We start from the raw sequence: 15,000 nt of genomic DNA on the forward strand, positions 1-15,000 counted from the left end.
CACAACAAACACACACACACACACACACAAGCACACAACAAACACACACACTCACACACACAAGCACACAACAAACACACACACACACATACACACAAACACGCACACACAACAAATGCACACACACAAGCACACAACAAACACACACGCACACACAACAAACACACACACACACAAACGCACACACATACACACGCGCACACACAGACACACAACAAATCACACAACAAACCAACACACACACAGACACACAACAAATCACACACACACACAACAAACACACACACACAATCACACACACACACACAATTACACACATACAACACACAATCACACACACACAAACTCACACACATACAACACAAAGGCACACACACGCGCACACACACACACACACACACACACACAACAAACGCACACACAATCACACACACACACACACACACACACACGCACACACAATCACACACACACACACACACACAACAAACGCACACACAATCACACACACACACACACACACACACACACACACACACACACACACACACACACACACACACACAACAAACGCACACACAATCACACACACACACACACACACACACACACACACACACACACACACACACACACACAACAAACGCACACACAATCACACACACACACACACATACACACACACACACACACACACACACACATGTTAATATTGAATGAGTTTGCTCACATTGGCTGTTTTTCTCCCTTCAGTCGGATCTGGTGTGTTTGGAGGCGGAGTTTTCAAGGCTACAGGAATTGAGTGGCCAGCAGAAGAAACGCATCACTGAGGTGTTAAACACCCTCATGAAGGATCTAAACGACTTCAGCTTCATTTTGGGAAATGGTGACATCAGAATGGTGAGTGTGTGTGTCTGTTTGTCCGACAATAACAGTAAAAGCTGAATTCAGTGACACTGTTTGGAGCAGCCGACGGTTGTCGAGAGGAAAACATATTAATAAACAAACATAACGTCTTATGAAAATGTATAACTACATAAAGGTTTGTCTTTTCAAATGTGATGACCCGAAGTAACCTGTGATAAATGTCCTGCAGTCAGTACAAATGTTGCACAAGTGAATGTAAACATCATGTTTGAGTCAGGAGGGGCGTTCACTTCACACACACATATATATGAAGACAGACAGACGTCACTACACTGCAAAAATCAAACATCGAAATAAAATATATACATTTTTCCAAATATAGTCACGTTTTCTCGTATTAAAAAAATCTGGATTTAAAGGGAAAACAAGGTTATTTTTCGTACCCGATCGGCAAATCGTTTTTTCTTGTTTCAAGCATAAAGAGCACCAAACGTTGTATGATTTCTCTTTTGGCTTCTCAGCTAATTTTGTCTTGTTTTTAAGGATGTTTAAGTATTTGAACTGGAAAATAAGAGAAAAATACTCTTTTGCAGTTTAACTCAACTGTGTGTTCACCGCATACATCTCAGAAACTTTCAATTAAACTATATCTCAGATGTAACTACTAGAATAAAGTCGAATATTCTCAATGCAAATAATCAGAGAAATATCTAATATGATGTTTCATATATACAGTAAATATGTGTTTCTTTGAGCAGTGTGTGTTCATGCATTACAGGAGATTTGTGCCATTTTTGTCGTGAAAATTCATCAGATTCATAAAATCATATTTTCATACTTTTGTCAAAATTGCAGCTTGATTGGAAATGATGGCCAATCAAAAGTGATATTTCCCCAGTTTTGTCTCATATTTCGTCTCAAGCGTGCTCTTCACTGATACAGTATGGTAAATGGTCTGCACTTATATAGCGCCTTTTTAACCTTAGCGCTATTCAAAGCGCTTTACACTGTGTCTCATTCACCCATTCACACACCAATGGCGGCAGAGCTGCATGTAAGGTGCTAGTCTGCCATTGGGAGCAACTTGGGCTTCAGTGTCTTGCCCAAGGACACTTCGGCATGTGGAGTCATGTGGGCCGGGAATCAAACCACCAACCCTGCGATTGGCAGCCGACCCGCTCTACCACCTGAGCCATAGACGCCCATATAATAGATATAAATTTGCCCTAGTAAATCTCTCTCTCTCTCTCTCTCTCTCTCTCTCAGACGTGTGATTTTTCGGGTGTGTTAGAGGAGGAGTACGCAGTGGTGTGTGTGTATGTGAGTAAGGTGAAGTCTGAGCTGAAGTCAGTGGTGAAACGCTGCAAATATCTGGAGACTTTACAGTCAGACTGTCATCGAAAGATGGAGGAGACCGGACGAGAACTGTCGAGCTGTCAGCTGCTTATTTCACAGGTAGCGCGCACACGCACACTCACACACACTCACACACACACACACACACACTCACTCACACTCACAGACACACTCACAAACACACACACACGCACACGCACACTCACAGACACACTCACAAACACACACACACACACACGCACACTCACAGACACACTCACAAACACACACACACACACGCACACGCACACTCACAGACACACACAAACACACACGCACACGCACACTCACAGACACAAATACACACTCACAGACACACACACACACTCACAGACACACACACACACTCACAGACACACACACACTCACATACACACACTCACAGACACACACAAACACACACACACACACACACACTCACACACACACAACACCACAGACACACACACACTCACATACACACACACACACACTCACACACACTCACAGACACACACACACTCACATACACACACTCACAGACACACACAAACACACACACATACACTCACACACACAACACCACAGACACAAACACACACACACAATCACCATAGACTCACACAAACACAAACACAAACACACACACACTCATACACACTCTCAAACACACACACACACACACACACTCATACACACTCTCAAACACACACACACACACAAACACTCACACACACACACTCTCACGCACATATATACACTTGCAAACAGAATTCAGACACTAATGTGTGTGTGTTTGTGTGTGTGCGTGTGTGTCTGTGGTGCGTGTGTGTGTTCTGCAGCATGAAGCAAAGATTCGCTCTCTGACAGAGTACATGCAGAACATTGAACTAAAGAAGAGACAGTTGGAGGAGAATTACGACTGTCTGAGTGAAGAACTCGCCAAACTACAGACTGCAGGTGATGTAACAGATGGTAGTATAACACAAGTTGTTAAGTACACTTGTAAAGCACAATTCTAACTATTCTATACATCATGGTTGTATTGTTGTACAGAGAGCAATCCAGATAATCAGCAGCACACTGACGAGTCTGGAAGGGTGAAGGTACATTTGTGGTTTATTTTCATGCATGTGACAAACGTTTGTCTGTAAATGTTTGTAATATTTAATGTTAATGGTGAGGATATCAGTTCATTGTGCGAACTGTGCTGTTGTGTTGTTCCAGAAATCAGACGCTCATCATGAACCACAACACAAGCAGCTCGGACGGCTGCGTGACGACATCAACCACAAACAGAAGATCATCGATGAACTCACAGAGTCAGACGCAACTTTACTGAACTCTACTCATGTCTACTGAACTGTTATCTTCTGTCTGACGCTTGTGTTGTGTGTTTGTGTTTAGTGAGAATCAGCGGTTGAGTTTAGAGCTGGAGCAGATGAATGTTGAGTTTACCGCCCTGAAGGATCGAGAACATGAGAAAACTGTACAACTAGAGGAGCTCAGGTCAGATAAACCAGCACGACATGAGTACTGACTACTACACATGGCCATACACCACATTACTATACTATACTATACCATACTATATTGAAAGAACACTATACTAGAGTGCTAAACTATACTGTGCGTTACTGTACAGAACCATAGTATAGTTGTTCTATTCTATTCTATACTGTACTATACCATACTACAGTACTCGTATACCACACTACACCATACTACATAGTAACAAATAATGCACTGATATACTATTCTGTGTCATACTATAGTACTATACTATGCTACATAGTACCTTACAGCTCTATAGTATAGTATATTATTCTATACTGTACTATACAATAAAGTACTATACCATACTACAGTACATAGTAACATATAATGCACAGCTATACTATACTATTCCATACTGCACTAGAGCAATATACTATACTGTATTATAGTACTACACTACACTATACTATAGTACTATACTATGCTACATAGTACCTTACAGCTCTATAGTATAGTATACTATTCTATACTGTACTATACAATAAAGTAATATTCCATACTACAGTACATAGTAACATATAATGCACAGCTATACTATACTATTCCATACTGAACTAGAGCAATATACTATACTGTATTATAGCACTATACTATAGTACTATACTATGCTACTTTACAGCTCTATAGTATAGTATACTATTCTATACTGTACTATACCATAGAGTACTATTCCATACTACAGTACATGGTAGCATATAATGCACAGCTATCCTATACTATTCCATCCTGTACTATAGTAATATACTGTATTATAGTACTACACTACACTATACTATAGTACTATACTATGCTACATAGTACCTTACAGCTCTATAGTATAGTATACTATTCTATACTGTACTATACAATAAAGTACTATACCATACTACAGTACATAGTAACATATAATGCACAGCTATACTATACTATTCCATACTGAACTAGAGCAATATACTATACTGTATTATAGCACTATACTATAGTACTATACTATGCTACTTTACAGCTCTATAGTATAGTATACTATTCTATACTGTACTATACCATAGAGTACTATTCCATACTACAGTACATGGTAGCATATAATGCACAGCTATCCAATACTATTCCATACTGTACTATAGTAATATACTATACTGTATTATAGTACTACACTACACTATACTATAGTACTATACTATGCTACATAGTACCTTACAGCTCTATAGTATAGTATACTATTCTATACTGTACTATACAATAAAGTAATATTCCATACTACAGTACATAGTAACATATAATGCACAGCTATACTATACTATTCCATACTGAACTAGAGCAATATACTATACTGTATTATAGCACTATACTATAGTACTATACTATGCTACTTTACAGCTCTATAGTATAGTATACTATTCTATACTGTACTATACCATAGAGTACTATTCCATACTACAGTACATGGTAGCATGTAATGCACAGCTATACTATACTATTCCATACTGCACTAGAGCAATATACTATAATATATGGTGCTGTACAGCTCTATAGTATGGTATACTATTCTATACTGAACTAGAGCAATATACTATACTGTATTATAGCACTATACTATAGTACTATACTATGCTACTTTACAGCTCTATAGTATAGTATACTATTCTATACTGTACCATACCATAAAGTAATATTCCATACTACAGTACATAGTAGCATATGATGCACAGCTATACTATACTATTCCATACTGCACTAGAGCAATATACTATAGTATATGGTTCTGTACAGCTCTATAGTATGGTATACTATTCCATACTGTATCATACCATAAAGTGATATACCACACTATTCCATACCAAATTACATAGTAGCATATAATGCACAGCTATACTATTCCATACTATACTATACAATACTATTATACGTTACAATACTATAGTATATGGTACTGTACAGCTCTATATTATGGTATACTATTCCATACTGTATCATACCATAAAGTAATATACCACACTATTCCATACCAAATTACATAGTAGCATATAATGCACAGCTATACTATTCCATACTACACTATACTATTCAATACTATAGTAATATACTATACTATATTATAGTATTATACTTTACCATACTATAGTATATGGTACTGTAAAGTGCTATACTATGGTATACTGTATCATACCATAAAGTAATATTCTATACTATTCCATACCACATTACATAGTAGCATATAATGCACAGTTATACTATACTATTCCATACTGCACTACAGCAATATACTATACTATAGTATACATGTATGGTACTGTACATCTCTATAATATGGTATACTATTATATAATGTATCATACCATAAAGTAATAACCACACTATTCCACACCAAATTACATAAAAGCATATGTTTAATGCACAGCTATACTATTCCATACTAGACTATATTACAGTACTTTACTATACTATAATATATGGTACTGTACAGCTCTATAGTATTGTATAATATTCTATACTGTATCATACCATAAAGTAATATACCACATTGTTCCATACCACATAACATAGTAGCATATAATGCACAGCTATACTATACTATATACTATACTGTACTATACAATACTCTAGTACTGTATTACCATACTATAGTATATGGAACTATACATCTCTCTAGAATGGTATACTATTCTATACTTTACCATACCATAAAATACTATACCACACTAAACCATACTACAGTACACAGTAGCATACAATATAATGCTATTCTATACTATACCACACAAAATAGTACTGTACAGCACGATAGTATAGTATACTATTCTATACCGTAGAGTACTATACCATACTACATAGTAGCAAATAATGCACTGATATACTTTTCTATGCCATACTATAGTACTATACTACACTATACTATAGAACTATGCTATACTACATGGTTCTGTACTGCTTTATAGTACACCATTCTATCATGTAGCATGCCATAAATGTAGCATGCAATGCACTGCTATACTATGCTATAATTTACTATAGTACTATACTACACTATACTTTAGTAATATACTAGTACGGCACTGTAGCACCATAGTATAGTATACTATTCTATAAGGCACCATAATGTACGTACGTAACATACGTAAGGCACGCACAGTACTATACCACACTATACTGTATTACATAGAAGCATACAATACACTATGCTATGCTATACTATACTATGTATTGCTGTACTATACTGTAGCAGGTTATTTTATTGTAGTACACCATACAATATCATACACTGTACTGTACTTTACTGTACTAGTGTAATGTGATATATAAAACATTTATATTTCATAGCATTGCCACTATACTGTGATATACTTTAAACCATGTTACACTGGGCTATGTATGCACACCATTCATGAATATGCATAAAAAACTGCTAAAAATCTTTCTCATTTACTGATTAACTGAGTTATGTACGAAAGGGTTGTTGGTTGTGTATACAGATATCTCAATGAACGTCATGAACAGTCCAAACAGGACATGAAGGGGCTGGAGGAAACAGTTGTGAGTATCAGCCAGATAATAAGGGTTCAATAAGAAATTGTCATTACAGTGGAGTGGAGTATGTTATAGCGACTGTACTGGCATATTTTAGCACATTGATTGACTCCTTGATTGTTCTCTGTTGGAAAGGCTCGAGAGCTCCAGACCCTCCACAACCTGAAGAAGCTGTTTGTTCAAGACCTCACGACTCGAGTTAAAAGGGTGAGTTCATGCAAATACGAAACAAACAGATCTATAACAATGATGTCTGGTCTTCAACTCTCTCTGTTTCTATCTGTGTATTAGAGTTCTGAGTTGGAGCTTGATGACAGTGGGGGGAGTTCAACCCAGAAAAAGAAGATTTCCTTTCTTGAAAACAACCTGGATCAGCTTACGAAAGTTCACAAACAGGTTAGTTCAAATGTATTTGTTTGAATGGGTATAGGGCTAAGCGATACATCGAATTTTCACAATGCAAGACTACATTTACATTTAGTCATTCACTCTTTTATCCAAAGCGACTTTGAGGAACATAACGAGCAACATCTGCAGTGTTTTACTGTCAGGTTTTCAAGGTGGTTGGAGTAGTATTGGCACTAGCGTAGAAGAAAGAGAGTTTAGAGTTTTATTTGTACAGTAAGTGAAAGTTCAATAGTAAGTGCAATTAGTGTGGATTGGTTAAGTGCTCGTGGAACAGATGTGTTTTCAGCTGGTTCATGAATGTTGAGATGGTATCAGCAGATTGTGTGATGGTTGGAAGCTTAATCCACCACAGAGGAACAGAGAAAGTGAATGATTGTGAAACAGACTTTGAGCCTCTTTGTGATTGGACCACTAGGCGCTGCTCATTCACATAGAAGTGAACTGAAGTAAGTGGTGCATTATAGTGCATTTATTACAGGGACAATTCCCCCGGAGCAAACTAGAGTTAAGTGCCTTGCTCAAGGACACAATGGTGGTGGCTGTGGGGATTGAACCAGCAACCTTATGATTACCAGTTATGTGCTTTAGCCCACTACCCCACCGCCACTCCTCATTACGAAAGCCTTGAATTTGATGCGGGCAGCTACAGGTAGCCAGTGGATTCAAATCAAGAGTGGAGTGAGATGAACCCTTTTTGGCTGATTGAAGACCAAACACGCTGCTGTATTTTGGACGATCTGCAGAAGATTAATTGTGTTAGCTGGGAGGCCATCCAACCTAGCATTGCAGTAGTCCAGTCTTGAAATGACAAGGGCTTGGACCAGGAGCTGGGCGGCAAATTCAGAAAGAAAAGGTCTAATTTTCCTGATGTTATAAAGCACAAATCTACAAGACTGGGCAGTGGATGAGGTGTGGGCAGTAACATTAAGCTGGTCATCTAGCACGAATCCCAGATTGGTGTTAGTGTAGCTGAACCAAGATGAATAGTGAGGTTGTGGTCAACAGATCGATTGGCCGGGATCATGAGGAGTTCTGTCTTGGCAAGGTTGAGCTTAAGGTGGCGTTCAATCATCCAGGCTGAAATGTCTGAGAGGCAGGCCGAGATATGAGCTGAGGCAGTAGGGTAACCAGGCTGGAACGACAGGTAGAGCTGCGTATCATCTGCATAACAGTGGTAGGAAAACCCATGTGCCTCAATGACCGGTCCGAGTGATGATGTGTACATCGAGAAGAGGAGGGATCCAAGTACGGATCCTTGAGAAACACCAGTGGTCAGCATGTGTGACTTGGACATCTCTCCGTTCCAGGAGACCTTGAAAGATCTGCCAGTGAGTTATGACTCAAACCATCCAAGTGCAGTTCCTGTAATGCCCAGGTCATAGAGGGTTGGCAGGAGGATCTTGTGGTTCAAAGCAGCCGACAAGTCAAGGAGGATGAGGACGGATGATTTGGAGTTAGCTCTCGAGCAGTCGCAGGGTTTCAGCTACTGACAAGAGGGTAGTCTCTGTTGAGTGTTCTTTATTGAAGTCAGACTGATGTCTGTCATGTAGGTTTTTCTGTGAGAGAAAAGAAGGCAATTGGTAGTAGAGAGACCGGTCTGTAGTTTTCAACTACTGAGGGGGTTATGTGTTGGTTGTTCGAGCAGTGGGGTTAGTTGTGCCTGCTTAAGATATATACCGAATACAAGGCTGGACTGGTAATCTGGCATACTGGGCATTTTCCCAGTGTGCCGACGCACTTTGGGGCCGATCAGAGGCGGACTGGCCATCGGGAGAAGCGAGCGGGCCAGTGTGTCGGCCGCGAAACATGCCGAATGGGCTGTGATAAGCTAAAATAAGCCGCCGGGTTATGCAGAACGGACCACAAAACGGCGCCACAATATGCAGAAAAGGACAGCACCCCCCCCACACACACACGTTTTGGGCCAGTTGCCATGTGAAATCCCAGGCCGATTTCTCTTCCCAGTCCAGCCCTGACTGAATATCATCCAAAGGCTAAACCCTATTGAGATGTAATTGTGCAGATTCAAACTTGCAGACACTGAATAAAATGTTTTATATTTATTTGTTTCTCATATAGTTGGTTCGTGATAATGCAGATTTACGCTGTGAACTTCCAAAGCTGGAGAAACGTCTTCGCTCTACGGCTGAGCGTGTTAGGGCGCTGGAGGACACACTGAAAGACACTAAAGAAGGAGCCATGAAGGACCGTCGGCGTTACCAGCAGGAAGTGGAGCGCATCAAAGATGTCATGAGAGCCAAAAACCCGTTCAGACGACCTCATTCGGCTCTCATTGGTCAGTTGAAAACCCAAGTTGATTAGCTATTTTTGGGTTGGTGGCCTGCCGGTAATCTTTTAATGGCTATTTAATATGTAAACAAATAGCGAAAATAACTATTTTCTGATATAAAAATACTTTTAATTGTGGTCACATCTCCCACCCCTATGTAATATATTATAATGCTATGGATGTGATTTATGTTTCCCTCAGCCAAACCGATTCGTCCAGGACATTACCCCGCCTCTTTATCTGTCAATCACATGTTCATGCGCTCTGGGGATCAGCCAATCACATTCAGCAATGTGATGTTCAGCAGCGCCAGTCAAAAACCCAAATCAACTCCAGCAAAAACCGACTGCAGTCAAACCAGCAAGTGAGTAACAGTGTTTTTGTGTATGTTTGGATTTATTTCTGTCCACCGACTGATCTCACATCTGTATTATTCCTTTTAAAAACAGAGCGTCTGACGACGAGATCACAGTGAATCCTGCTAACTCCATGAACTCCACTCTGAACAACACCAACGGTAATTCACTCGATCGATTATATCTTTATATAATTGAAATAATCTCCTGCCAGTCATGAAACTGTATTTCGTATTGACACTTTCAAATGCAAAATGCCTCAAAGCCAATTTGTACTTGTGTTTGGAGCATCTTTTCAAACATTCATACTTCTTTTCACAGGTAAAGCCACCGACATGAATTATAACAGGTAAAGCTGCACGTGCGTGACTGTAAACAGCACAATGCACACTGTAATAACTTCTAATTGACTTTCGAATCATCACGGGCTGATCTGTTTTGTTGTAGCATGACGCTCAATGTCGACCAATCGGAAGATCCCCAACACAAACATATTCGACAAGAGAAGCCTTGTCCATAAGACTCCAGTGGTTTAATCCATGTCTTCAGAAGTGATATGATAAGTGTAGGTAAGAAACAGATCAATATTTTACACTAAATCTCCACTTTCACATTTTCTTCTTATTTAGTTTTTTGCCGATGCAAATTCTTCATGCATGTCGCCATTTACCATCACCATTTTGTTGTTAGTGAAACAAACAGAACAAAGTTTACATTTCATTTTTAAGTATTGTGTGAGCAACACATGATATTAACCGTGATTTATTTGATCTCTTTCTCTGCAGGCGATTCATACTTCAATACTGAATTCTCCTTTGTAGCTTTTGCATGTTGCCTGCAGTTCTCAGTGACGTCCACTCGACTTTATTCTTTAATTTAACTCAGTTTTCACAGAGCTGCCGTGGTTGAGAGTGACATCACACACATGACCAGCAGTTGGCGCTGTTGTTTAGTTCAGTTTGTCGGAATTTTCTCTTCGGAATTTCACGCAATCCAACTAACACGTGCAGGGATGTCCGAACGTCCACTTAATTATATTATCAGCATAAAAATGTGACTGAAACGTTGAATTTAAAAATGTGTACAACTGTTGTAGTATGCAAGGAAATCTGAAGAGGTCACATGATCTATGTCACAAATGTATTGCATGCCATTAGTAACCTAGAAATAGTGCAGAATTTTAAATATTTCTTAATTCTTCTTTAAAATGTCTATTTTTCCTTCATGAAATGTTTACATTAAGAGGTGAGCAGAAAGTTGATATGAGATTTAAAGCACTTAATCCTTATGAAGACAAACCTTTTGATGGTGTTAATAACTGAGAGTCACGACGAAATTCTGTAGCTATTTTTATGTAGTTGTAACTATTTTTATACTCATATTTATATGACAGAGTAGCATTATGTTGGTCAGTGTATTTGGATGCACAGATTTATATGCATTATTTATCTCTGTAGCAGCATTGTTGCATAATTTAAACATATTTTATTACTCAAAAAGTGTGAGAACTTAATGAAGTCAGAAAGAATGGTAAAGAGAGATTATATATGAATAAATAGAAGGGAAAAGAGGATAAAAGTCATTTCTAAGTAGACTAGATTTGTTTTATAACCCTCCTATGTTATAAGATACATTTAATAAGAACGGTTTGCTTTATCTGATTAGTGCGAAATTTAAGGCTACGTCTACGTTAATGCGGATACGGCGTTTTCGTTTCAAAACGCTCCCCGTCCACACTAATGTTTTCAAACATCACGTTTTCCAAAAGTTGCTCGTCCACACTGAAACGTTTGAAAACGCTTACATCGTGTCACTGCGCATGCGGGAAATCCCCACTGCATGTACGGTCTGAAACGCAATTGTCCTCGTGCTCCGTCTCCGGACGCCAATTCCGAGTAAACTTCCCTTCGCCTTTGAAGAATCGCAATGCGAAGGTTGTACAAAGTAACATTTATTTTTTAACAACGCTATCAAAGTGGCCCTGCGATGGACTGGCGACCTGTCCAGGGTGTCCCCCGCCTTTCGCCCAATGTTAGCTGGGATAGGCTCCAGCCCCCCGCGACCCTGTACACAGGATAAGCGGTTGACGATGGATGGATGGCTATCAAAGTGAGTTTCAGGCACAACAGTGCCACTATAACACCGGCCGCCATCTTGATTGTTTTGGTTGGATAGATCACATGACTAAAAATGCGTCATCGCTTATAGCGTCCGTTATCACAGTCCACACTACAGCGCGAAAATGGCGTTTCAAATTTATCCACTTTGGAGTGCGTTTTCAAAACGGAGAGAAAAAGACGCGTTTTCCAACAAAAACTTATTAGTGTGGACTAGGCCTAAGTGGTCGTATAAAAGAAGCGTCACCTTTGGTATTCGTGGTCAAAATTGACCGACCATTGAGAACCATTGACATCTGAGACTTTAGCCCTAGTGGCCACCAGAGGTCGCTAGGTGTTTATGAGACTTTTAGTTTGAAGTTTTGTTTACCTGCCCAGCTGTATCTCATTTACCTCGTTTGCCCCAAATGTATTTAATGTCCTTGTGTTTGCTTGTGTCTTTGTCAGTTGTTTCCTGTTATCCCCATGGATGTAAAATGTGTTCTGTTCCTGAGTTTTAGTTTTGTTCCTGTTTTTATGTCACAGCTGAGAATTTTGACCTAGTGACCTCTGGCGGCCGCTAGGGCAAAAATCTCAGGCGTGACAAAATGAATGGGAAATAGCAAAAAACAGTGACTGTATTTATTTGTCAAATACAATCAATAAATCAGCAACAATGCAGAAAAAAACCCCCAAAATGACAGGGTGAGACTCTAAAACATCCTCAGTGACACACACACACAAACTGTGTCTTCTCTTTGTAACGCCATGGTCAGGTTTGATCGCAGCATGACGACATTAACTGCAAAAACTGACACTTCAAATCAATTTAAAATGTTAAACTTTGACAAATAATAGTTTGATCATGTCTACATATATACCCAAATGCATATCTTATGATAAAATATAAAATTAGGTTTCAACACAGTCATTTACTGGCTGTTACTGGCGTCACATGATGTTTATGTCGTTATTTATATTTTGTTCAGCAGATGGCAGAAATCTGTCTCCAATTTATGTCACATTGTCATATTTTATTCATGTTTCAACTTATACGATTTATATGATTTATTAATTTTTTTTTCCAAAAAGTTGCTTATTTGTATTTGCAAATTAATGGTCATTTTTAGCAGAGGTGGGCGAGTTACACGACTCGAGATGCAAATTTAAGGACTTGTGACTTGCTTGAGTAAATGAAGAAAATGACTTTGACTTGAGAAGCAGCGAATCGAGACTTGAACTGAATGACTTGTTGAATGTTTTTATTATTATTATTTTCAGTAACTTATAATAAACATTAATGAAGTGTGTTTAGAAAATATTGCGACATCAATTAATTCAAATGCAAACATTTTATCCCGCCAGCACCACTGCGCTCACAATGCGCGAAAATTACCAATGATTGTCCAGTTCCCAAAATAATCTCCTTTGGATATAGATTTCGAATTGGACCATGTGAATAAAAAAGTACGAAAATATGCAACGCAAAAATATCCGATACAACCACCACAACCTCGAATTTCATCAGACATTTCAAAAACCACAAGGAAAGGTGAGTGAATCATTTAATTATCCAGAAATGAATATGTATAATTACTGTTCAAATGTTTGAGGATTGTCAGTAAATTAACGATTAATTCAAAACAATTAAAAACTATTAATTTCATGTTTTGTAGCATGACGTGTTTGAAATGACCCGACATTGCATCTAAATGTGCGTGTGCCTTTTCTAAACCTTCTCAACAGTCAACAATACACCATAACCATTTATTGACAATATAACACTTTATTTAAAATGTGATAAATAGTATAAAATATACAGAATGACTCGTGACGAAACCAAGTGCTCTCATAGTGATTATGACTTTAACTAAAGCCCTTGAATGCAAAACATTTATGATTATTTGATATAAATGTCTCTCTGAAAGGAACTGACTGTCTTCAATGGCATTTCCTTGTCATCTTACCTCTGAATAATGCCTAGTAAAGTATTGTTTATAAGTGCAGGGCTGCTTTGTGTACAGGCGTTACCGGGGTAACAGCTGCTTTGTGTACAGGTGTTACCGGGGTAAAAGCTGCTTTGTGTACAGCCGTTACTGGGGTAACAGCTGCTTTGTGTACAGGCGTTATCAGGGTAACAGCTGCTTTGTGTACAGGCGTTATCAGGGTAACAGCTGCTTTGTGTACAGGTGTTACCGGGGTAACAGCTACTTTGTGTACAGGCGTTATCAGGGTAACAGCTATATTTCTGCTGCATAAGCGCCCCCTACTGTCCGAGAGTGAATTAGCATTTTCATTCAGCACATCTGGTGTTTTTGTTAGATTAATATGAAAATCTGACCGCATTTTTACACACACACACACACACACACACACACACACACACACACACACACACACACACAGTGTTATACATTTTAACCGGTTAATTCTAAAAATCTAAACAATTCCGTTAATAAGGTATCTAGAAGTATTCACAGTATTTTTAAATGCTCGACTTGACTGATTTGTCTGCACTGGACTCGAGACTTGCTTGTGACTTGAACAC

General features: G+C 38.8%; 1 protein-coding gene across 1 annotated transcript in view; it reads left to right on the plus strand.

The window, feature by feature from the left end:
* kif5ab (kinesin family member 5A, b) overlaps positions 1-15,000 on the plus strand; it is a 61,234-nt gene that overhangs the window by 44,902 nt on the left and 1,332 nt on the right. Inside the window, exons 15-29 of the mRNA XM_052130803.1 lie at positions 754-900; positions 2,134-2,322; positions 3,084-3,201; positions 3,298-3,347; positions 3,469-3,563; positions 3,649-3,750; positions 7,248-7,308; positions 7,438-7,509; positions 7,594-7,698; positions 9,790-10,006; positions 10,202-10,364; positions 10,450-10,517; positions 10,678-10,705; positions 10,804-10,925; positions 11,142-15,000. The exon at positions 11,142-15,000 is cut by the window's right edge and continues 1,332 nt beyond it. Coding sequence (XP_051986763.1) covers positions 754-900; positions 2,134-2,322; positions 3,084-3,201; positions 3,298-3,347; positions 3,469-3,563; positions 3,649-3,750; positions 7,248-7,308; positions 7,438-7,509; positions 7,594-7,698; positions 9,790-10,006; positions 10,202-10,364; positions 10,450-10,517; positions 10,678-10,705; positions 10,804-10,876 — 1,488 coding nt within the window. The 3' untranslated portion in view covers positions 10,877-10,925; positions 11,142-15,000. The remainder of the gene's footprint in view (positions 1-753; positions 901-2,133; positions 2,323-3,083; positions 3,202-3,297; positions 3,348-3,468; positions 3,564-3,648; positions 3,751-7,247; positions 7,309-7,437; positions 7,510-7,593; positions 7,699-9,789; positions 10,007-10,201; positions 10,365-10,449; positions 10,518-10,677; positions 10,706-10,803; positions 10,926-11,141) is intronic.

The sequence above is a fragment of the Xyrauchen texanus genome, chromosome 7 (genome assembly GCF_025860055.1).
Source record: "Xyrauchen texanus isolate HMW12.3.18 chromosome 7, RBS_HiC_50CHRs, whole genome shotgun sequence".
NCBI classification, from domain to species: domain Eukaryota; kingdom Metazoa; phylum Chordata; class Actinopteri; order Cypriniformes; family Catostomidae; genus Xyrauchen; species Xyrauchen texanus.